Source organism: Danio rerio, chromosome 12 (assembly GCF_049306965.1).
Source record: "Danio rerio strain Tuebingen ecotype United States chromosome 12, GRCz12tu, whole genome shotgun sequence".
NCBI lineage: Eukaryota > Metazoa > Chordata > Actinopteri > Cypriniformes > Danionidae > Danio > Danio rerio.
The window spans coordinates 48,318,648-48,344,227 of record NC_133187.1 but is presented as its reverse complement, the minus strand read 5'-3'; the positions used below and the strand labels follow the sequence as shown (position 1 = coordinate 48,344,227).

General features: G+C 46.5%; 1 protein-coding gene and 1 long non-coding RNA gene across 2 annotated transcripts in view; one reads left to right on the top strand and one right to left on the bottom strand.

The window, feature by feature from the left end:
• Nucleotides 1-25,580, bottom strand: part of LOC141376888 (uncharacterized) — a 208,200-nt gene that overhangs the window by 22,015 nt on the left and 160,605 nt on the right. The window lies entirely within an intron of this gene.
• The window catches only part of LOC108191751 (uncharacterized), a 30,404-nt gene that overhangs the window by 3,637 nt on the left and 1,187 nt on the right, over nucleotides 1-25,580 (top strand). The window contains exons 5-9 of the mRNA XM_073917938.1: nucleotides 19-57; nucleotides 1,977-2,360; nucleotides 2,453-2,539; nucleotides 3,460-3,675; nucleotides 6,082-25,577. Coding sequence (XP_073774039.1) covers nucleotides 19-57; nucleotides 1,977-2,360; nucleotides 2,453-2,539; nucleotides 3,460-3,675; nucleotides 6,082-25,577 — 20,222 coding nt within the window. The remainder of the gene's footprint in view (nucleotides 1-18; nucleotides 58-1,976; nucleotides 2,361-2,452; nucleotides 2,540-3,459; nucleotides 3,676-6,081; nucleotides 25,578-25,580) is intronic.

Below are 25,580 nucleotides of genomic sequence, written 5' to 3'. Positions count from 1 at the left end.
TTTTTTCTCCCACCTCAGATGTTAGGAACATCAACACCAGCAACACCATTACAACTGGTAAGCCAAACTTTAATTTAAGCACCAATTCTCACTCATTATCATCTAGTGGCTCATTACCTGCATATTATTAAGATACTGGCTGTTTGTTGGAATTAAAAGTATATATTTCTGCTTGACTTTATACTACATGCCTGATTCTACACAATATCTAAACCCAACTACTAACTTTAGAAACATTAATAAGCAGCTGAAGCAGCAGTTTGTAGAGCTAAAAGTCAAAGTTAACCCTCTGAGGTCGCCAGATCACTGTGGTTGTGTGTGTTTAGCATTTTCTTTTTCTCATTGGTGCCAAAGACACTATACTCGGTTGATTTTGGTTACACAAATAAGTGTTATACACCACTCAATTCTGTTAGGTGTTTACTTTGTGTATACACAATAACAACAAAAGTGTGTGCATTTGGAAAAGAAAATATAGTGTTGTTTTTTCGTCTCACTGCAAACTGTAAGAAGCGCGTCAATGAAAGATTAGTTTAACTCAAATGATTTGCAGCAATCAGTTTCCTCAAACAGTTTGAGTTGCCTTAACTTATTGAGTTTTACAGTACTCAGTTGGTTTGAGTTGCCGTCATATATTGGATTTTACTGTGCTCAAATTACTTTGTTTACTCAATGGAGAAAGCTCACAGCGCTCATTAGGATTAGTTTTTGAACTTAAATGGTTTGTTGCAATCAGTTTCCTCAAATGCTTTCAGTTACCTTAACCCTTTAGCTATATATATATATATATATATATATATATATATATATATATATATATATATATATATATATATATATATATATATATATATATATATATCTACTTTTTCAGTCTGAGCTCATCACATTTAAAGATTAATAACCACGCATACTTTTCTCCCCCCTAAAAAATGCAAGCGTGTACATCCATATTTCTCACATATTATTGTAGCACAGTTTGTGGTGAAAACAAGTTGATATTATATTAAATTTAATGAAAACAAAATACAAGTTGGCCAGGACTATCTAATAAGTAGCTAAAATAACACATGTCAGGGCATGTCAAAAAATCTTAAGGGTCCTAAAATCACCTCAGACCCCAGAAGGTTAATGGTTTATTAATAGCAAGAATTGTAGCTTAAATAAATTCTAAGCACAGGTAATTTAAAGTGTTAATCTATTTAATAAAACATGTTAAATCAAATACATATTTACCATTTTGCACGCAAAAAAAAAAAAAAAAAAGAAACCTGTATGCATGTTTAATGTGCAGATGTGCATCATTTTTGATTGCTAGTTGCATTCATTTTAGAAACAAAAGTAAATATGATGGCTAAAAATAATGTAAATGCATGGATAATGCATGGATAAAAGTAGATCTGCAAATAATGTCAGAAAAGAATCTTATATGCAACAGTTAGACTTTAATTAAAGCCAAAACAAGGATCATTTTAACGTCAACAATACTTACAAACAATTGGCTAAAAAATGACAATAACAATGGCCTTAAATAATCAGGTAATATTTCAGATACCAGTCCAAATTACTTGCAACTTGCAAAAGTCAGTTAGCATGCCATCTTAAATTATTAAACTAATAACAATTAACAATAATTAAATTTAAATAATTAAATTGTGCTGATTTTAAGGAGTTCTGGAAAGACAAATGCAGACAAGTTGGCAGTTTTGAAACGCACAAAGCTGATAAATACTCACACTTTAACTAGTGGTTAAACTGAATCTTCGAAATACGGATGTACTGTAAATGGTGTGAACGTATATGCATGAAGCAATGAATACTTGCAATGCATTTTGACTAGTGTAAGACCAAACACCAGATGCACATTTTGCAAACTGCAATTTTTCCAACCAAACAGTAATAGTTTTAAATGCATTTAAGTATTTTGCATTAAACTAATTCAACAGTGATATATTCATTTAATTTCTCCTTAACAGTGGTTCCTCCTGTTGATCCCTGCACCAGTTACCATGCCCTGGATAACCCGTGGAGAGCCACCAGTAATCAATATTCCTTTGAAATAATGTGCGACTGTGAGGTTAACTGGGACGGCTGGTACCGTCTCTTCATTAATGGTCAGAGTGTTCAGATGCCAGACACATGTGTTGATGAGCACAGTTGCGGCACTCATGCTCCACTGTGGCTGAGCGGAGGACATCCAACACTTGAGGATGGAGTGGTCTCTCGAGATGTCTGCGGTCAATGGAGCAACAACTGCTGCTATTTCCAGTCCAATCCCATTCAAGTCAAAGCCTGTCCTGGAGGTTTTTATGTCTATGAGTTTGTGAAACCAGAGTTCTGCTCTTTGGCATATTGTGCAGGTAAATAAATATACTTACATTTCCCTTTCCTTTATGTTAATCATAATCATTCCAGTATATAAAATGTAGCCATGATTTTTTTTTTCTCCCAGATGTAAGGAACATAAACACTACATATACTACTGCCAATCCAAACACTATGTTTACCACAGAAACAACAACCATGGACATAATAACTGGTAATGTATTATGTTGGAAGATGCTTTCTGTGTGATTTATTTCTTCTTAAATAATTAAGGCTGCATAAAGCAAGTGTGAAATGTTAAAGGTATTGATTTTGGCATGCAGGGCTTGTACATTATACCATTCAAAGTTATGTTGTGCACACTCTTACTGCCACCTGGTGGAGGATAAAGGTGTTTGTTGTACTCTTAAACAGGACTGTAAATACTAATGTTACCACAAAACCAACCATAAGGGCTAGTTTTTTTGGAAACCGAGTTTTATAAAACAATGCAAAGCTTTTGAAAAATAAAAAATAAAAATTACATCACATACAAACCACATTTAAAGTTCTTAGCAATGCATATTACAAATTAAAAATGATTCATTCATTTATTTGTCGGCTTAGTCCCTTTATTAATCTGGGGTCGCCACAGTAGAATGAACCACTAACTTATCCAGCAAGTTTTTACGCAGCGGATCCCCTTTCAGCCACAACCCATCTCTGGGAAACATCCACACACACATTCACACACACACTCATACACTATGGACAATTTAGCCTACCCAATTCACCTGTACCGCATGTCTTTGGACTGTGGGGGAAACCGGAGCACCCGGAGGAAACCCACGCGAAGGCAGGGAGAACATGCAAACTCCACACAGAAACACCAACTGAGCCAAGGCTCGAACCAGCGACCTTCTTGCTGTGAGGCGACAGCACTACCTACTGCGCCACTGCCTCGCCTAAATCAAAAATTAAGTATTGATATATACGGTTGTAAATTCATAAAATATAATCATGAAAAGTCATATTTATTCATATTTTGATTTGAATTATGTGTACTTGGCTATTCCAACAAATAGATCTGTGCTATATAAGATAAAAACAAGAAATGTTACAAAAATATTGAGTCTCTCTCTTTTTCACAAACAGAATACGCCACTTCAGAAACAACACCAATAGAAAGCCAAGTGACAGAAAGCACCACAACTGGAGAAAGTGTGACAGTCAGTCAAGCTGCAACAGGTGAAAAGGCGATCACAGGTGCCACAACAACAAAAAGTGCCACTATGGACATGACAGCAAGCGAAAATATGACAACAATGACTACAACTTCAGAATCTACAACAACAACAGCACAAAGAACAGGTACATTTTAACAGAATGCATTTCTTTAATATAAACATACTGTACATGAGACCTCTCATCAACAGTGTTGGGGAGGTTACTTTGGAAATGTAATAGATTACAGATTACAAATTACCCTATTTAAAATGTAATAAGCAGTGTGCCTTTTCAATTACTTTATGAAAGTAAATTAATTGATTACATTAGACTACTTTCTGATTACCTTACAGTAGCTCAGTTCACTGCTAGAATTTCAAAATCTCTCATCATTTGAATTGAGATTATATGAATTTAATTTTAATGTACAGCCACCACAAAACCAGTCCGTATAACAAAAAAAATGTTTACAGTTGTTACAAAATCTAAATTTGAGTTAGTTGTATAACACATCTAAGATATTTTTGCAATTTTCATTTTTAAATCAAAGCAACTTAAATCCAAGTCAATCATATCTTAGTGATCAATAAAACTGCCAATGAAACATATGAGGCAGAGCTGTTCAGTTCACATATATACTGTAAATAATATGCTGTATCAAACTGAAACAACTAGCCACAACTAGCTTTTCACTGGCCACACTTGTTTTGTTGGGAAATATATTTTAAATGCATAAATTTGACTTTGACATGCTAAGATGACTTGATTTAGATGTTGTGTTATGTCCAAATGCCTCCTCATTCATTTAACTTCTTGTGTGTATTGTGTATTAGCTTGCTTGATTAGGGTTGTCGCAATGCAATCAGTTTTTATTTCACATGACTTTTTACGGATCAAAATTAAAGATTTAGCAAATTAATCTCTGACCACACCAAATAAGTATTTCTTAGCCACAATTTTTTTTAATGTGTCAAAACTATAGCTGTATAGGTGCACTTTTTAATTCAACAAAACTTTTCTTTAAAAAAACATAAAAAATAAATAAATAAATAAAAAGTATTGTCATGTAAAATATGCACAGTGATCGGTCCTGGCTAAAAGTCCCAGATCAGCAGTTAACTACACATAATAAACGGGGAGTAATCTCCCATTAAAGCAATGTTATTGTTAAAAATATAATTAAAACATATTAACTAAGATAACTAAGCAAAAGAAAGCAGGTAAAACATACTTGTGTGATTGTGTGATAATGAAAGGATGATCACATGCACACAGTTAATATAGACCTGTTAATCTGTTCAAAGAATAATTTAAATGAAAGCAGAGACCGCTGCTGCTTACTAAAGAATATATTTATTTTTTATTTTTTTAATCTTGAGCTATCGAAAGCAGTAGGGCTGTGAGTGCACAATCATCGCTCTTTGTCCAGTACATTTCAAAGGAAACAGATCGCACCAGTTCCTCTAGGCACAGGATTCGCGCAAGTAAACAAGAGCACATGTGCTTTTTAACAGTCGCGTGCATCACATCACCTGTGCGTGCGAGGGATCATCTTCTCGTTCGGTATTTACCTTCTTTTTTGCTGTTTTGCTCGCGCGAGCGCAGTTATTTTTGTTAGTCGTGTTGCTTCTCGATTCTAAGATCCCATTTGCATGATATTGGGCCAAGCTTATAGTCGAAGCCTGCTTTTAGGAAAAGACAACTTAAAAATGGTTTCCAACCAGCCAAAGTGGCTAGTGGAGCTGTCTGTCTAACCCGCCAGAGCTGAAAAATACTTGCAGTTGGCGGGTGTTAATGTAAAGCCCTGAATACATTATATATATATATATATATATATATATATATATATATATATATATATATATATATATATATATATATATATATATATATATAAAATGTATTCAGGGCTTTACATTAACATCCGCCAGCTGCAAGTATTTTTCAGCATATATATATATATATATAGGCTCACCATCAACATATGTGAATGAAAAATAGAAAAGGCTTTCTTGCACTTGTTTTACTTTATTTTAAAAATATATTTTTAGATTAAACAAACGCTCTTTTTCACAGTAATAACACATGAATAAAGGTTTAATGAGTAAAGCAATTATTCAGTAGGTTGTGTAATGCACTAAGAATATGAACTAGCATTAAACAAAAGATGAAGAAAGTATAACACAATTTTTCTTATCTAATTCCTAAGTGACTCTTAAGTAGTGATGGAAAGAGCACTGAAAAAATACTCTAGTAAAAGTACAATACTTGCCAAAAAAGTATAGCACATAGAAAAAAAGCATCTGCTCTATACAACTACTACACACATCTGTGTCTTGACGTTGGTCTGTCTATTTCTAAACATCACTGGTCTTGAGACAGGTTAATGCACTTAAAGCCCTTTACAAAATAAAGTGTCAAGTAATAAATGCTTATTCATTCCTAAAAAGTTCCTCATCTATGTTAAATTGCATCTCTATATGTGGCAACATGAGTATAAACTGACCTTAAATACACATTTTATTGACAAGCATATTATTTTCACTCCAGAAAGCAGCACAACTCCAGGAAGCACAAGAACTTCAGACAGTACCACAATAGCTGAAACCCCAGTGGCTACAACACCTGCGACTACAGGAGCAGAAAGCATGACAAGAGAGGAAAGCACAACTACAAATAGTATGACAATAAGCACAACAACTCCTGAAAGCACCACAACTGAGACCACAACAACCGAAAGCACCACAACTGGCACCACAACTCCAGAAAGTACCACAACTGAGACCACAACAACCGAAAGCACCACAACTGGCACCACAACTCCAGAAAGCACCACAACTGAGACCACAACAACCGAAAGCACCACAACTGGCACCACAACTCCAGAAAGCACCACAACTGAGACCACAACAACAGAAATCACCACAACAGGCACCACAACTCCAGAAAGCACCACAACTGAGACCACAACAACCGAAAGCACCACAACTGGCACCACAACTCCAGGAAGTACCACAACTGAGACCACAACAACCGAAAGCACCACAACAACCGAAAGCACCACAACTGGCACTACAACTCCAGAAAGTACCACAACTGAGACCACAACAACCGAAAGCACCACAACTGGCACCACAACTCCAGAAAGTACCACAACAGAGACCACAACAACCGAAAGCACCACAACTGGCACCACAACAACCGAAACCACCACAACTGGCACCACAACAACCGAAAGCACCACAACTGGCACCACAACTCCAGAAAGCACCACAAATGAGACCACAACAACCGAAAGCACCACAACTGGCACCACAACTCCAGAAAGCACCACAACTGAGACCACAACAACCGAAAGCACCACAACTGGCACCACAACTCCAGAAAGCACCACAACTGAAACCACAACAACAGAAAGCACCACAACTGGCACCACAACTCCAGAAAGTACCACAACTGAGACCACAACAACCGAAAGCACCACAACTGACACCACAACTCCAGAAAGCACCACAACTGGCACCACAACAACCGAAAGCACTACAACTGGCACCACAACAACCGAAAGCACCACAACTGGCACCACAACTCCAGCAAGTACCACAACTGACACCACAACAACCGAAAGCACCACAACTGACACCACAACTCCAGAAAGCACCACAACTGAGACCACAACAACAGAAAGCACCACAACTGGCACCACAACTCCAGAAAGCACCACAACAGGCACCACAACAACCGAAAGCACCACAACTGGCACCACAACTCCAGAAAGCACCACAACTGAAACCACAACAACAGAAAGCACCACAACTGAGACCACAACAACAGAAAGCACCACAACTGGCACCACAACTCCAGAAAGTACCACAACTGAGAACACAACAATTGAAAGCACCACAACTGGCACCACAACTCCAGAAAGTACCACAACTGAGACCACAACAACAGGAAGTACCACAACTGAGACCACAACAACCGAAAGCACCACAGCTGGCACCACAACTCCAGAAAGTACCACAGGTGAAACCACAACAACCGAAAGCACCACAACTGGCACCACAACTCCAGAAAGTACCACAACAGAGACCACAACAACCGAAAGCACCACAACTGGCACCACAACAACCGAAAGCACCACAACTGGCACCACAACAACCGAAAGCACCACAACTGGCACCACAACTGAGACCACAACAACCGAAAGCATCACAACTGGCACCAAAACTCCAGAAAGTACCACAACTGAGACCACAACAACCGAAAGCACCACAACTGGCACCACAACTCCAGAAAGTAAAACAACTGAAACCACAACAACCGAAAGCACCACAACTGGCACCACAACAACCGAAAGCACCACAACTGGCACCACAACTCTAGAAAGTACCACGACTGAGACCACAACAACCGAAAGCACCACAACTGGCACCACAACTCCAGAAAGCACCACAACTGAGACCACAACAACAGAAAGCACCACAACTGGCACCACAACTCCAGAAAGTACCACAACTGAGACCACAACAACCGAAAGCACCACAACTGGCACCACAACTCCAGAAAGCACCACAACTGGCACCACAACAACCGAAAGCACCACAACAACCGAAAGCACCACAACTGGCACCACAACTCCAGAAAGCACCACAACTGAGACCACAACAACCGAAACAACCACAACTGGCACCACAACTCCAGAAAGCATCACAACTGAGACCACAACAACCGAAAGCACCACAACTGGCACCACAACTCCAGAAAGCACCACAACTGAGACCACAACAACCGAAAGCACCACAACTGGCACCACAACTCCAGAAAGCACCACAACTGAGACCACATTAACCGAAAGCACCACAACTGGCACCACAACAACCGAAAGCACCACAACTGGCACCACAACTCCAGAAAGTACCACACCTGAGACCACAACAACCGAAAGCACCACAACTGGCACCACAACAACCGATAGCACCACAACTGGCACCACAACTCCAGAAAGAACCACAACTGAGACCACAACTCCAGAAAGCACCACAACTGGCACCACAACAACCGAAAGCACCACAACAGGCACCACAACAACCGAAAGCACCACAACAACCGAAAGCACCACAACTGGCACCACAACTCCAGAAAGTACCACAACTGAGACCACAACAACCGAAACAACCACAACTGGCACCACAACTCCAGAAAGCATCACAACTGAGACCACAACAACCGAAAGCACCACAACTGGCACCACAACAACCGAAAGCACCACAACTGGCACCACAACTCCAGAAAGTACCACACCTGAGACCACAACAACCGAAAGCACCACAACTGGCACCACAACTCCAGAAAGCACCACAACTGGGACCACAACAACCGAAAGCACCACAACTGGCACCACAACTCCAGAAAGTACCACAACTGAGACCACAACAACCGAAAGCACCACAACTGGCACCACAACTCCAGAAAGTACCACAACTGAGACCACAACAACCGAAAGCACCACAACTGGCACCACAACAACCGAAAGCACCACAACTGGCACCACAACTCCAGAAAGCACCACAACTGAGACCACAACAACAGAAAGCACCACAATTGGCACCACAACTCCAGAAAGTACCACAACTGACACCACAACAACCGAAAGCACCACAACTGGTACCACAACTACAGAAAGCACCACAACTGGCACCACAACAACCGAAAGCACCACAACTGGCACCACAACTCCAGAAAGTACCACACCTGAGACCACAACAACCGAAAGCACCACAACTGGTACCACAACTACAGAAAGCACCACAACTGAGACCACAACAACCGAAAGCACCACAACTGGCACCACAACTCCAGAAAGCACCACAACTGGCACCACAACTCCAGAAAGTATCACAACTGAGACCACGACAACCGAAAGCACCACAACTGGCACCACAACAACCGAAAGCACCACAACTAGCACCACAACTCCAGAAAGTACCACAACTGAGACCACAACAACCGAAAGCACCACAACTGGCACCAAAACTCCAGAAAGCACCACAACTGAGACCACAATAACCGAGAGCACCACAACTGGCACCACAACAACCGAAAGCACCACAACTGGCACCACAACTCCAGAAAGTACCACAACTGAGACCACAACAACCGAAAGCACCACAACTGGCACCACAACTCCAGAAAGCACCACAACTAGCACCACAACAACCGAAAGCACCACAACTGGCACCACAACTCCAGAAAGCACCACAACTGAGACCACAACAACCGAAAGCACCACAACTGGCACCACAACTCCAGAAAGTACCACAACTGAGACCACAACAACCGAAAGCACCACAACTGGCACCACAACTCCAGAAAGCACCACAACTGGCACCACAACAACCGATAGCACCACAACTGGCACCACAACTCCAGAAAGTACCACAACTGAGACCACAACAACCGAAAGCACCACAACTGGCACCACAACAACCGAAAGCACCACAACTGGCACCACAACTCCAGAAAGTACCACTACTGAGACCACAACAACTGAAAGCACCACAACTGGTACCACAACTCCAGAAAGTATCACAACTGAGACCACAACAACCGAAAGCACCACAACTGGCACCACAACTCCAGAAAGTACCACAACTGAGACCACAACAACCGAAAGCACCACAACTGGCACCCCAACTCCCGAAAGCACCACAACTGGGACCACAACAACCGAAAGCACCACAACTGGCACCACAACTCCAGAAAGTACCACAATTGAGACCACAACAACCGAAAGCACCACAACTGGCACCACAACTCCAGAAAGTACCACAACTGAGACCACAACAACCGAAAGCACCACAACTGGCACCACAACAACCGAAAGCACCACAACAACCGAAAGCACCACAACTGGCACCACAACTCCAGAAAGCACCACAACTGAGACCACAACAACAGAAAGCACCACAATTGGCACCACAACTCCAGAAAGTACCACAACTGAGACCACAACAACAGAAAGCACCACAACTGGCACCACAACTCCAGAAAGTACCACAACTGACACCACAACAACCGAAAGCACCACAACTGGCACCACAACTCCAGAAAGCACCACAACTGAGACCACAACAACCGAAAGCACCACAACTGGCACCACAACTCCAGAAAGCACCACAACTGAGACCACAACAACCGAAAGCACCACAACTGGCACCACAACTCCAGAAAGCACCACAACAACCGAAAGCACCACAACTGGCACCAAAACTCCAGAAAGCACCACAACTGAGACCACAACAACTGAAAGCACCACAACTGGCACCACAACAACTGAAAGCACCACAACTGGCACCACAACAAGCGAAAGCACCACAACTGGCACCACAACAACCGAAAGCACCACAACTGGTACCACAACTCCAGAAAGTACCACAACTGAGACCACAACAACCGAAAGCACCACAACTGGCACCACAACTCCAGAAAGCACCACAACTGGCACCACAACAACCGAAAGCACCACGACTGGCACCACAACTCCAGAAAGCACCACAACTGAGACCACAACAACCGAAAGCACCACAACTGGCACCACAACAACCGAAAGCACCACAACTGGCACCTCAACTCCAGAAAGTACCACAACTGAGACCACAACAACCGAAAGCACCACAACTGTTACCACAACAACCGAAAGCACCACAACTGGCACCACAACTCCAGAAAGTACCACAACTGAGACCACAACAACCAAAAGCACCACAACTGGCACCACAACTCCAGAAAGTACTACAACTGGCACCACAACAACCGAAAGCGCCACAACTGGCACTACAACTCCAGAAAGCACCACAACTGAGACCACAACAACCGAAAGCACCACAACTGGCACCACAACAACCGAAAGCACCACAACTGGAACCACAACTCCAGAAAGTACCACAACTGAGACCACAACAACCGAAAGCACCACAACTGGCACCACAACTCCAGAAAGCACCACAACTGAGACCACAACAACCGAAAGCACCACAACTGGCACCACAACTCCAGAAAGTACCACAACTGAGACCACAATAACCGAAAGCACCACAACTGGCACCACAACTCCAGAAAGTACCATAACTGAGACCACAACAACCGAAAGCACCACAACTGGCACCACAACAACCGAAAGCACCACAACAACCGAAAGCACCACAACTGGCACCACAACTCCAGAAAGCACCACAACTGAGACCACAACAACAGAAAGCACCACAATTGGCACCACAACTCCAGAAAGTACCACAACTGAAACCACAACAACCGAAAGCACCACAACTGGCACCACAACTCTAGAAAGTACAACTGAGACCACAACAACCGAAAGCACCACAACTGGCACCACAACAACAGAAAGCACCACAATTGGCACCACAACTCCAGAAAGCACCACAACTGGCACCACAACAACCGAAAGCACCACAACTGGCACCACAACTCCAGAAAGTACCACAACTGAGACCACAACAACCGAAAGCACCACAACTGGCACCACTACTCCAGAAAGCACCACAACTGAGACCACAACAACCGAAAGCACCACAACTGGCACCACAACTCCAGAAAGCACCACAACTGAGACCACAACAACCAAAAGCACCACAACTGGCACCACAACTTCAGAAAGCACCACAACTGAGACCACAACAACCGAAAGCACCACAACTGGCACCACAACTCCAGAAAGCACCACAACTGGCACCACAACAACCGAAAGCACCACAACTGGCACCACAACTCCAGAAAGCACCACAACTGAGACCACAACAACAGAAAGCACCACAACTGGCACCACAACTCCAGAAAGCACCACAACTGAGACCACAACAACTGAAAGCACCACAACTGGCACCACAACAACTGAAAGCACCACAACTGGCACCACAACTCCAGAAAGTACCACAACTGAGACCACAACAACCGAAAGCACCACAACTGGCACCACAACAACCGAAAGCACCACAACTGGCACCACAACTCCAGAAAGTACCATAACTGAGACCACAACAACCGAAAGCACCACAACTGGCACCACAACTCCAGAAAGTACCACAACTGAGACCACAACAACCGAAAGCACCACAACTGGCACCACAACTCCAGAAAGCACCACAACTGAGACCACAACAACCGAAAGCACCACAACTGGCACCACAACTCCAGAAAGTACCACAACTGAGACCACAACAACCGAAAGCACCACAACTGGCACCACAACTCCAGAAAGTACCACAACTGAGACCACAACAACCGAAAGCACCACAACTGGCACCACAACAACCGAAAGCACCACAACAACCGAAAGCACCACAACTGGCACCACAACTCCAGAAAGCACCACAACTGAGACCACAACAACAGAAAGCACCACAATTGGCACCACAACTCCAGAAAGTACCACAACTGAAACCACAACAACCGAAAGCACCACAACTGGCACCACAAATCCAGAAAGCACCACAACTGAGACCACAACAACCGAAAGCACCACAACTGGCACCACAACTCCAGAAAGCACCACAACTGAGACCACAACAACCGAAAGCACCACAACTGGCACCACAACTCCAGAAAGCACCACAACTGAGACCACAACAACCGAAAGCACCACAACTGGCACCACAACTCCAGAAAGCACCACAACTGGCACCACAACAACCGAAAGCACCACAACTGGCACCACAACTCCAGAAAGCACCACAACTGAGACCACAACAACAGAAAGCCCCACAACTGGCACCACAACTCCAGAAAGCACCACAACTGAGACCACAACAACTGAAAGCACCACAACTGGCACCACAACAACTGAAAGCACCACAACTGGCACCACAACTCCAGAAAGCACCACAACTGAGACCACAACAACTGAAAGCACCACAACTGGCACCAGAACAACTGAAAGCACCACAACTGGCACCACAACTACAGAAAGTACCACAACTGAGACCACAACAACCGAAAGCACCACAACTGGCACCACAACTCCAGAAAGTATCACAACTGAGACCACAACAACCGAAAGCACCACAACTGGCACCACAACTCCAGAAAGTACCACAACTGAGACCACAACAACCGAAAGCACCACAACTGGCACCACAACTCCAGAAAGTACCACAACTGAGACCACAACAACCGAAAGCACCACAACTGGCACCACAACAACCGAAAGCACCACAACTGGCACCACAACTCCAGAAAGCACCACAACTGAGACCACAACAACAGAAAGCACCACAATTGGCACCACAACTCCAGAAAGTACCACAACTGAAACCACAACAACCGAAAGCACCACAACTGGCACCACAACTCTAGAAAGTACAACTGAGACCACAACAACCGAAAGCACCACAACTGGCACCACAACAACCGAAAGCACCACAACTGGCACCACAACTCCAGAAAGCACCACAACTGAGACCACAACAACCGAAAGCACCACAACTGGCACCACAACTCCAGAAAGCACCACAACTGAGACCACAACAACCGAAAGCACCACAACTGGCACCACAACTCCAGAAAGCACCACAACTGGCACCACAACAACCGAAAGCACCACAACTGGCACCACAACTCCAGAAAGCACCACAACTGAGACCACAACAACAGAAAGCCCCACAACTGGCACCACAACTCCAGAAAGCACCACAACTGAGACCACAACAACTGAAAGCACCACAACTGGCACCACAACAACTGAAAGCACCACAACTGGCACCACAACTCCAGAAAGTACCACAACTGAGACCACAACAACCGAAAGCACCACAACTGGCACCACAACAACCGAAAGCACCACAACTGGCACCACAACTCCAGAAAGTACCACAACTGAGACCACAACAACCGAAAGCACCACAACTGGCACCACAACTCCAGAAAGCACCACAACTGAGACCACAACAACCGAAAGCACCACAACTGGCAACACAACTCCAGAAAGCACCACAACTGGCACCACAACGACCGAAAGCACCACAACTGGCACCACATTTCCAGAAAGCACCACAACTGAGACCACAACAACTGAAAGCACCACAACTGGCACCACAACAACTGAAAGCACCACAACTGGCACCACAACTACAGAAAGTACCACAACTGAGACCACAACAACCGAAAGCACCACAACTGGCACCACAACACCCGAAAGTACCACAACTGGCACCACAACTCCAGAAAGTACCACAACTGAGACCACAACAACCGAAAGCACCACAACTGGCACCACAACTCCAGAAAGTACCACAACTGAGACCACAACAACCGAAAGCACCACAACTAGCACCACAACAACCGAAAGCACCACAACAACCGGAAGCACCACAACTGGCACCACAACTCCAGAAAGCACCACAACTGAGACCACAACAACAGAAAGCACCACAATTGGCACCACAACTCCAGAAAGTACCACAACTGAAACCACAACAACCGAAAGCACCACAACTGGCACCACAACTCTAGAAAGTACCACAACTGAGACCACAACAACCGAAAGCACCACAACTGGCACCACAACAACCGAAAGCACCACAACTGGCACCACAACTCCAGAAAGTACCACAACTGAGACCACAACAACCGAAAGCACCACAACTGGCACCACAACTCCAGAAAGCACCACAACTGAGACCACAACAACCGAAAGCACCACAACTGGCACCACAACTCCAGAAAGCACCACAACTGAGACCACAACAACCGAAAGCACCACAACTGGCACCACAACTCCAGAAAGCACCACAACTGGCACCACAACAACCGAAAGCACCACAACTGGCACCACAACTCCAGAAAGCACCACAACTGAGACCACAACAACAGAAAGCCCCACAACTGGCACCACAACTCCAGAAAGCACCACAACTGAGACCACAACAACTGAAAGCACCACAACTGGCACCACAACAACTGAAAGCACCACAACTGGCACCACAACTCCAGAAAGCACCACAACTGAGACCACAACAACTGAAAGCACCACAACTGGCACCAGAACAACTGAAAGCACCACAACTGGCACCACAACTCCAGAAAGTACCACAACTGAGACCACAACAACCGAAAGCACCACAACTGGCACCACAACTCCAGAAAGTACCACAACTGAGACCACAACAACCGAAAGCACCACAACTGGCACCACAACAACCGAAAGCACCACAACAACCGAAAGCACCACAACTGGCACCACAACTCCAGAAAGCACCACAACTGAGACCACAACAACAGAAAGCACCACAATTGGCACCACAACTCCAGAAAGTACCACAACTGAAACCACAACAACCGAAAGCACCACAACTGGCACCACAACTCTAGAAAGTACAACTGAGACCACAACAACCGAAAGCACCACAACTGGCACCACAACAACCGAAAGCACCACAACTGGCACCACAACTCCAGAAAGCACCACAACTGAGACCACAACAACCGAAAGCACCACAACTGGCACCACAACTCCAGAAAGCACCACAACTGGCACCACAACAACCGAAAGCACCACAACTGGCACCACAACTCCAGAAAGTACCACAACTGAAACCACAACAACCGAAAGCACCACAACTGGCACCACAACTCTAGAAAGTACAACTGAGACCACAACAACCGAAAGCACCACAACTGGCACCACAACTCCAGAAAGCACCACAACTGGCACCACAACAACCGAAAGCACCACAACTGGCACCACAACTCCAGAAAGCACCACAACTGAGACCACAACAACAGAAAGCCCCACAACTGGCACCACAACTCCAGAAAGCACCACAACTGAGACCACAACAACTGAAAGCACCACAACTGGCACCACAACAACTGAAAGCACCACAACTGGCACCACAACTCCAGAAAGTACCACAACTGAGACCACAACAACCGAAAGCACCACAACTGGCACCACAACAACCGAAAGCACCACAACTGGCACCACAACTCCAGAAAGTACCACATCTGAGACCACAACAACCGAAAGCACCACAACTGGCACCACAACTCCAGAAAGCACCACAACTGAGACCACAACAACCGAAAGCACCACAACTGGCACCACAACTCCAGAAAGCACCACAACTGGCGCCACAACAACCGAAAGCACCACAACTGGCACCACAACTCCAGAAAGCACCACAACTGAGACCACAACAACAGAAAGCACCACAACTGGCACCACAACTCCAGAAAGCACCACAACTGAGACCACAACAACTGAAAGCACCACAACTGGCACCACAACCACTGAAAGCACCACAACTGGCACCACAACTACAGAAAGTACCACAACTGAGACCACAACAACCGAAAGCACCACAACTGGCACCACAACAACCGAAAGCACCACAACTGGCACCACAACTCCAGAAAGTACCACAACTGAGACCACAACAACCGAAAGCACCACAACTGGCACCACAACTCCAGAAAGCACCACAACTGGCACCACAACAACTGAAAGCACCACAACTGGCACCACAACTCCAGAAAGTACCACAACTGAGACCACAACAACCGAAAGCACCACAACTCCAGAAAGCACCACAACTGAGACCACAACAACCAAAAGCACCACAACTGGCACCACAACTCCAGAAAGCACCACAACTGGCACCACAACAACCGAAAGCACCACAACTGGCACCACAACTCCAGAAAGCACCACAACTGAGACCACAACAACAGACAGCCCCACAACTGGCACCACAACTCCAGAAAGCACCACAACTGAGACCACAACAACTGAAAGCACCACAACTGGCACCACAACAACTGAAAGCACCACAACTGGCACCACAACTCCAGAAAGTACCACAACTGAGACCACAACAACCGAAAGCACCACAACTGGCACCACAACTCCAGAAAGTACCACAACTGAGACCACAACAACTGAAAGCACCACAACTGGCACCACAACTCCAGAAAGCACCACAACTGGCACCACAACAACTGAAAGCACCACAACTGGCACCACAACTCCAGAAAGTACCACAACTGAGACCACAACAACCGAAAGCACCACAACTGGCACCACAACTCCAGAAAGCACCACAACTGAGACCACAACAACCGAAAGCACCACAACTCCAGAAAGCACCACAACTGGCACCACAACAACCGAAAGCACCACAACTGGCACCACAACTCCAGAAAGCACCACAACTGAGACCACAACAACAGAAAGCCCCACAACTGGCACCACAACTCCAGAAAGTACCACAACTGAGACCACAACAACCGAAAGCACCACAACTGGCACCACAACTCCAGAAAGCACCACAACTGGCACCACAACAACTGAAAGCACCACAACTGGCACCACAACTCCAGAAAGTACCACAACTGAGACCACAACAACCGAAAGCACCACAACTGGCACCACAACTCCAGAAAGCACCACAACTGGCACCACAACAACCGAAAGCACCACAACTGGCACCACAACTCCAGAAAGCACCACAACTGAGACCACAACAACAGACAGCCCCACAACTGGCACCACAACTCCAGAAAGCACCACAACTGAGACCACAACAACTGAAAGCACCACAACTGGCACCACAACAACTGAAAGCACCACAACTGGCACCACAACTCCAGAAAGTACCACAACTGAGACCACAACAACCGAAAGCACCACAACTGGCACCACAACTCCAGAAAGCACCACAACTGAGACCACAACAACTGAAAGCACCACAACTGGCACCACAACAACTGAAAGCACCACAACTGGCACCACAACTACAGAAAGTACCACAACTGAGACCACAACAACCGAAAGCACCACAACTGGCACCACAACAACCGAAAGCACCACAACTGGCACCACAACTCCAGAAAGTACCACAACTGAGACCACAACAACTGAAAGCACCACAACTGGCACCACAACTCCAGAAAGCACCACAACTGGCACCACAACAACTGAAAGCACCACAACTGGCACCACAACTCCAGAAAGTACCACAACTGAGACCACAACAACCGAAAGCACCACAACTGGCACCACAACTCCAGAAAGCACCACAACTGAGACCACAACAACCGAAAGCACCACAACTCCAGAAAGCACCACAACTGGCACCACAACAACCGAAAGCACCACAACTGGCACCACAACTCCAGAAAGCACCACAACTGAGACCACAACAACAGAAAGCCCCACAACTGGCACCACAACTCCAGAAAGCACCACAACTGAGACCACAACAACTGAAAGCACCACAACTGGCACCACAACAACTGAAAGCACCACAACTGGCACCACAACTCCAGAAAGTACCACAACTGAGACCATAACAACCGAAAGCACCACAACTGGCACTACAACAACCGAAAGCACCACAACTGGCACCACAACTCCAGAAAGTACCACAACTGAGACCACAACAACCGAAAGCACCACAACTGGCACCACAACTCCAGAAAGTACCACAACTGAGACCACAACAACCGAAAGCACCACAACTGGCACCACAACTCCAGAAAGCACCACAACTGAGACCACAACAACCGAAAGCACCACAACTGGCACCACAACTCCAGAAAGCACCAAAACTGGCACCACAACAACCGAAAGCACCACAACTGGCACCACAACTCCAGAAAGCACCACAATTGAGACCACAACAACAGAAAGCACCACAACTGGCACCACAACTCCAGAAAGCACCACATCTGAGACCACAACAACTGAAAGCACCACAACTGGCACCACAACAACTGAAAGCACCACAACTGGCACCACAACTACAGAAAGTACCACAACTGAGACCACAACAACCGAAAGCACCACAACTGGCACCACAACAACCGAAAGCACCACAACTGGCACCACAACTCAAGAAAGTACCACAACTGAGACCACAACAACCGAAAGCACCACAACTGGCACCACAACTCCAGAAAGCACCACAACTGGCACCACAACAACCGAAAGCACCACAACTGGCACCACAACTCCAGAAAGTACCACAACTGAGACCACAACAACCGAAAGCACCACAACTGGCACCACAACAACCGAAAGCACCACAACTGGCACCACAACTCCAGAAAGCACCACAACTGAGACCACAACAACAGAAAGCACCACAACTGGCACCACAACTCCAGAAAGTACCACAACTGAGACCACAACAACTGAAAGCACCACAACTGGCACCACAACAACCGAAAGCACCACAACTGGCACCACAACTCCAGAAAGCACCACAACTGAGACCACAACAACTGAAAGCACCACAACTGGCACCACAACAACTGAAAGCACCACAACTGGCACCACAACTCCAGAAAGTACCACAACTGAGACCACAACAACCGAAATCACCACAACTGGCACTACAACAACCGAAAGAACCACAACTCCAGAAAGTACCACAACTGAGACCACAACAACCGAAAGCACCACAACTGGCACCACAACTCCAGAAAGTACCACAACTGAGACCACAACAACCGAAAGCACCACAACTGGCACCACAACTCCAGAAAGCACCACAACTGAGACCACAACAACCGAAAGCACCACAACTGGCACCACAACTCCAGAAAGCACCACAACTGGCACCACAACAACCGAAAGCACCACAACTGGCACCAAAACTCCAGAAAGCACCACAACTGAGACCACAACAACCGAAAGCACCACAACTGGCACCACAACAACCGAAAGCACCACAACTGGCACCACAACTCCAGAAAGTACCACAACTGAGACCACAACAACCGAAAGCACCACAACTGGCACCACAACTCCAGAAAGCACCACAACTGGCACCACAACAACTGAAAGCACCACAACTGGCACCACAACTCCAGAAAGTACCACAACTGAGACCACAACAACCGAAAGCACCACAACTGGCACCACAACTCCAGAAAGCACCACAACTGGCACCACAACAACTGAAAGCACCACAACTGGCACCACAACTCCAGAAAGTACCACAACTGAGACCACAACAACCGAAAGCACCACAACTGGCACCACAACAACCGAAAGCACCACAACTGGCACCACAACTCCAGAAAGCACCACAACTGAGACCACAACAACAGAAAGCACCACAACTGGCACCACAACTCCAGAAAGTACCACAACTGGCACCACAACAACTGAAAGCACCACAACTGGCACCACAACTCCAGAAAGTACCACAACTGAGACCACAACAACCGAAAGCACCACAACTGGCACCAAAACAACCGAAAGCACCACAACTGGCACCACAACTCCAGAAAGCACCACAACTGAGACCACAATAACCGAAAGCACCACAACTGGCGCCACAACTCCAGAAAGCACCACAACTGGCACCACAACAACCGAAAGCACCACAACTGGCACCACAACTCCAGAAAGCACCACAACTGAGACCACAACAACAGAAAGCACCACAACTGGCACTACAACAACCGAAAGCACCACAACTCCAGAAAGTACCACAACTGAGACCACAACAACCGAAAGCACCACAACTGGCACCACAACTCCAGAAAGTACCACAACTGAGACCACAACAACCGAAAGCACCACAACTGGCACCACAACTCCAGAAAGCACCACAACTGAGACCACAACAACCGAAAGCACCACAACTGGCACCACAACTCCAGAAAGCACCACAACTGGCACCACAACAACCGAAAGCACCACAACTGGCACCACAACTCCAGAAAGCACCAAAACTGAGACCACAACAACCGAAAGCACCACAACTGGTACCACAACAACCGAAAGCACCACAACTGGCACCACAACTCCAGAAAGTACCACAACTGAGACCACAACAACCGAAAGCACCACAACTGGCACCACAACTCCAGAAAGCACCACAACTGGCACCACAACAACTGAAAGCACCACAACTGGCACCACAACTCCAGAAAGTACCACAACTGAGACCACAACAACCGAAAGCACCACAACTGGCACCACAACTCCAGAAAGCACCACAACTGGCACCACAACAACTGAAAGCACCACAACTGGCACCACAACTCCAGAAAGTACCACAACTGAGACCACAACAACCGAAAGCACCACAACTGGCACCACAACAACCGAAAGCACCACAACTGGCACCACAACTCCAGAAAGCACCACAACTGAGACCACAACAACAGAAAGCACCACAACTGGCACCACAACTCCAGAAAGTACCACAACTGGCACCACAACAACTGAAAGCACCACAACTGGCACCACAACTCCAGAAAGTACCACAACTGAGACCACAACAACCGAAAGCACCACAACTGGCACCACAACAACCGAAAGCACCACAACTGGCACCACAACTCCAGAAAGCACCACAACTGAGACCACAACAACAGAAAGCACCACAACTGGCACCACAACTCCAGAAAGCACCACAACTGAGACCACAACAACTGAAAGCACCACAACTGGCACCACAACAAGTGAAAGCACCACAACTGGCACCACAACTACAGAAAGTACCACAACTGAGACCACAACAACCGAAAGCACCACAACTGGCACCACAACAACCGAAAGCACCACAACTGGCACCACAACTCCAGAAAGTACCACAACTGAGACCACAACAACCGAAAGCACCACAACTGGCACCACAACTCCAGAAAGCACCACAACTGGCACCACAACAACTGAAAGCACCACAACTGGCACCACAACTCCAGAAAGTACCACAACTGAGACCACAACAACCGAAAGCACCACAACTGGCACCACAACAACCGAAAGCACCACAACTGGCACCACAACTCCAGAAAGCACCACAACTGAGACCACAACAACAGAAAGCACCACAACTGGCACCACAACTCCAGAAAGTACCACAACTGAAACCACAACAACCGAAAGCACCACAACTGGCACCACAACAACCGAAAGCACCACAACTGGCACCACAACTCCAGAAAGCACCACAACAACTGAAAGCACCACAACTGGCACCACAACAACTGAAAGCACCACAACTGGCACCACAACTCCAGAAAGTACCACAACTGAGACCACAACAACCGAAAGCACCACAACTGGCACCACAACTCCAGAAAGTACCACAACTGAGAGCACAACAACCGAAAGCACCACAACTGGCACCACAACTCCAGAAAGCACCACAACTGAGACCACAACAACCGAAAGCACCACAACTGGCACCACAACTCCAGAAAGCACCACAACTGGCACCACAACAACCGAAAGCACCACAACTGGCACCACAACTCCAGAAAGCACCACAACTGAGACCACAACAACAGAAAGCACCACAACTGGCACCACAACTCCAGAAAGCACCACAACTGAGACCACAACAACTGAAAGTACCACAACTGGCACAGCAACAACTGAAAGCACCACAACTGGCACCACAACTACAGAAAGTACCACAACTGAGACCACAACAACCGAAAGCACCACAACTGGCACCACAACAACCGAAAGCACCACAACTGGCACCACAACTCCAGAAAGCACCACAACTGGCACCACAACAACCGAAAGCACCACAACTGGCACCACAACTCCAGAAAGCACCACAACTGAGACCACAACAACAGAAAGCACCACAACTGGCACCACAACTCTAGAAAGTACAACTGAGACCACAACAACCGAAAGCACCACAACTGGCACCACAACAACCGAAAGCACCACAACTGGCACCACAACTCCAGAAAGTACCACAACTGAGACCACAACAACCGAAAGCACCACAACTGGCACCACAACTCCAGAAAGCACCACAACTGAGACCACAACAACCGAAAGCACCACAACTGGCATTACAACTCCAGAAAGCACCACAACTGAGACCACAACAACCGAAAGCACCACAACTGGCACCACAACTCCAGAAAGCACCACAACTGGCACCACAACAACCGAAAGCACCACAACTGGCACCACAACTCCAGAGAGCACCACAACTGGCACCACAACTCCAGAAAGCACCACAACTGAGACCACAACAACTGAAAGCACCACAACTGGCACCACAACAACTGAAAGCACCACAACTGGCACCACAACTCCAGAAAGTACCACAACTGAGACCACAACAACCGAAAACACCACAACTGGCACCACAACAACCGAAAGCACCACAACTGGCACCACAACTCCAGAAAGTACCACAACTGAGACCACAACAACCGAAAGCACCACAACTGGCACCACAACTCCAGATAGCACCACAACTGAGACCACAACAACCGAAAGCACCACAACTGGCACCACAACTCCAGAAAGCACCACAACTGAGACCACAACAACTGAAAGCACCACAACTGGCACCACAACACCTGAAAGCACCACAACTGGCACCACAACTCCAGAAAGTACCACAACTGAGACCACAACAACCGAAAGCACCACAACTGGCACCACAACTCCAGAAAGCACCACAACTGAGACCACAACAACAGAAAGCACCACAACTGGCACCACAACTCTAGAAAGTACATTTGAGACCACAACAACCGAAAGCACCACAACTGGCACCACAACAACCGAAAGCACCACAACTGGCACCACAACTCCAGAAAGCACCACAACTGAGACCACAACAACCGAAAGCACCACAACTGGCACCACAACTCCAGAAAGCACCACAACTGGCACCACAACAACCGAAAGCACCACAACTGGCACCACAACTCCAGAAAGCACCACAACTGAGACCACAACAACAGAAAGCACCACAACTGGCACCACAACTCCAGAAAGCACCACAACTGAGACCACAACAACTGAAAGCACCACAACTGGCACCACAACAACTGAAAGCACCACAACTGGCACCACAACTCCAGAAAGTACCACAACTGAGACCACAACAACCGAAAGCACCACAACTGGCACCACAACAACCGAAAGCACCACAACTGGCACCACAACTCCAGAAAGTACCACAACTGAGACCACAACAACCGAAAGCACCACAACTGGCACCACAACTCCAGAAAGTACCACAACTGAGACCACAACAACCGAAAGCACCACAACTGGCACCACAACTCCAGAAAGCACCACAACTGAGACCACAACAACCGAAAGCACCACAACTGGCACCACAACTCCAGAAAGCACCACAACTGAGACCACAACAACTGAAAGCACCACAACTGGCACCACAACACCTGACAGCACCACAACTGGCACCACAACTCCAGAAAGTACCACAACTGAGACCACAACAACCGAAAGCACCACAACTGGCACCACAACTCCAGAAAGCACCACAACTGAGACCACAACAACAGAAAGCACCACAACTGGCACCACAACTCTAGAAAGTACAACTGAGACCACAACAACCGAAAGCACCACAACTGGCACCACAACAACCGAAAGCACCACAACTGGCACCACAACTCCAGAAAGCACCACAACTGAGACCACAACAACCGAAAGCACCACAACTGGCACCACAACTCCAGAAAGCACCACAACTGGCACCACAACAACCGAAAGCACCACAACTGGCACCACAACTCCAGAAAGCACCACAACTGAGACCACAACAACTGAAAGCACCACAACTGGCACCACAACAACTGAAAGCACCACAACTGGCACCACAACTCCAGAAAGCACCACAACTGAGACCACAACAACCGAAAGCACCACAACTGGCACCACAACTCCAGAAAGCACCACAACTGGCACCACAACAACCGAAAGCACCACAACTGGCACCACAACTCCAGAAAGCACCACAACTGAGACCACAACAACCGAAAGCACCACAACTGGCACCACAACAACCGAAAGCACCACAACTGGCACCACAACTCCAGAAAGTACCACAACTGAGACCACAACAACTGAAAGCACCACAACTGGCACCACAACTCCAGAAAGCACCACAACTGGCACCACAACAACTGAGAGCACAACAGCTGGCACCGCAACTCTAGAAAGTACCACGACTAAGACCACAACAACCGAAACCACTACCAATAGCACCAGCGTTTAAGTA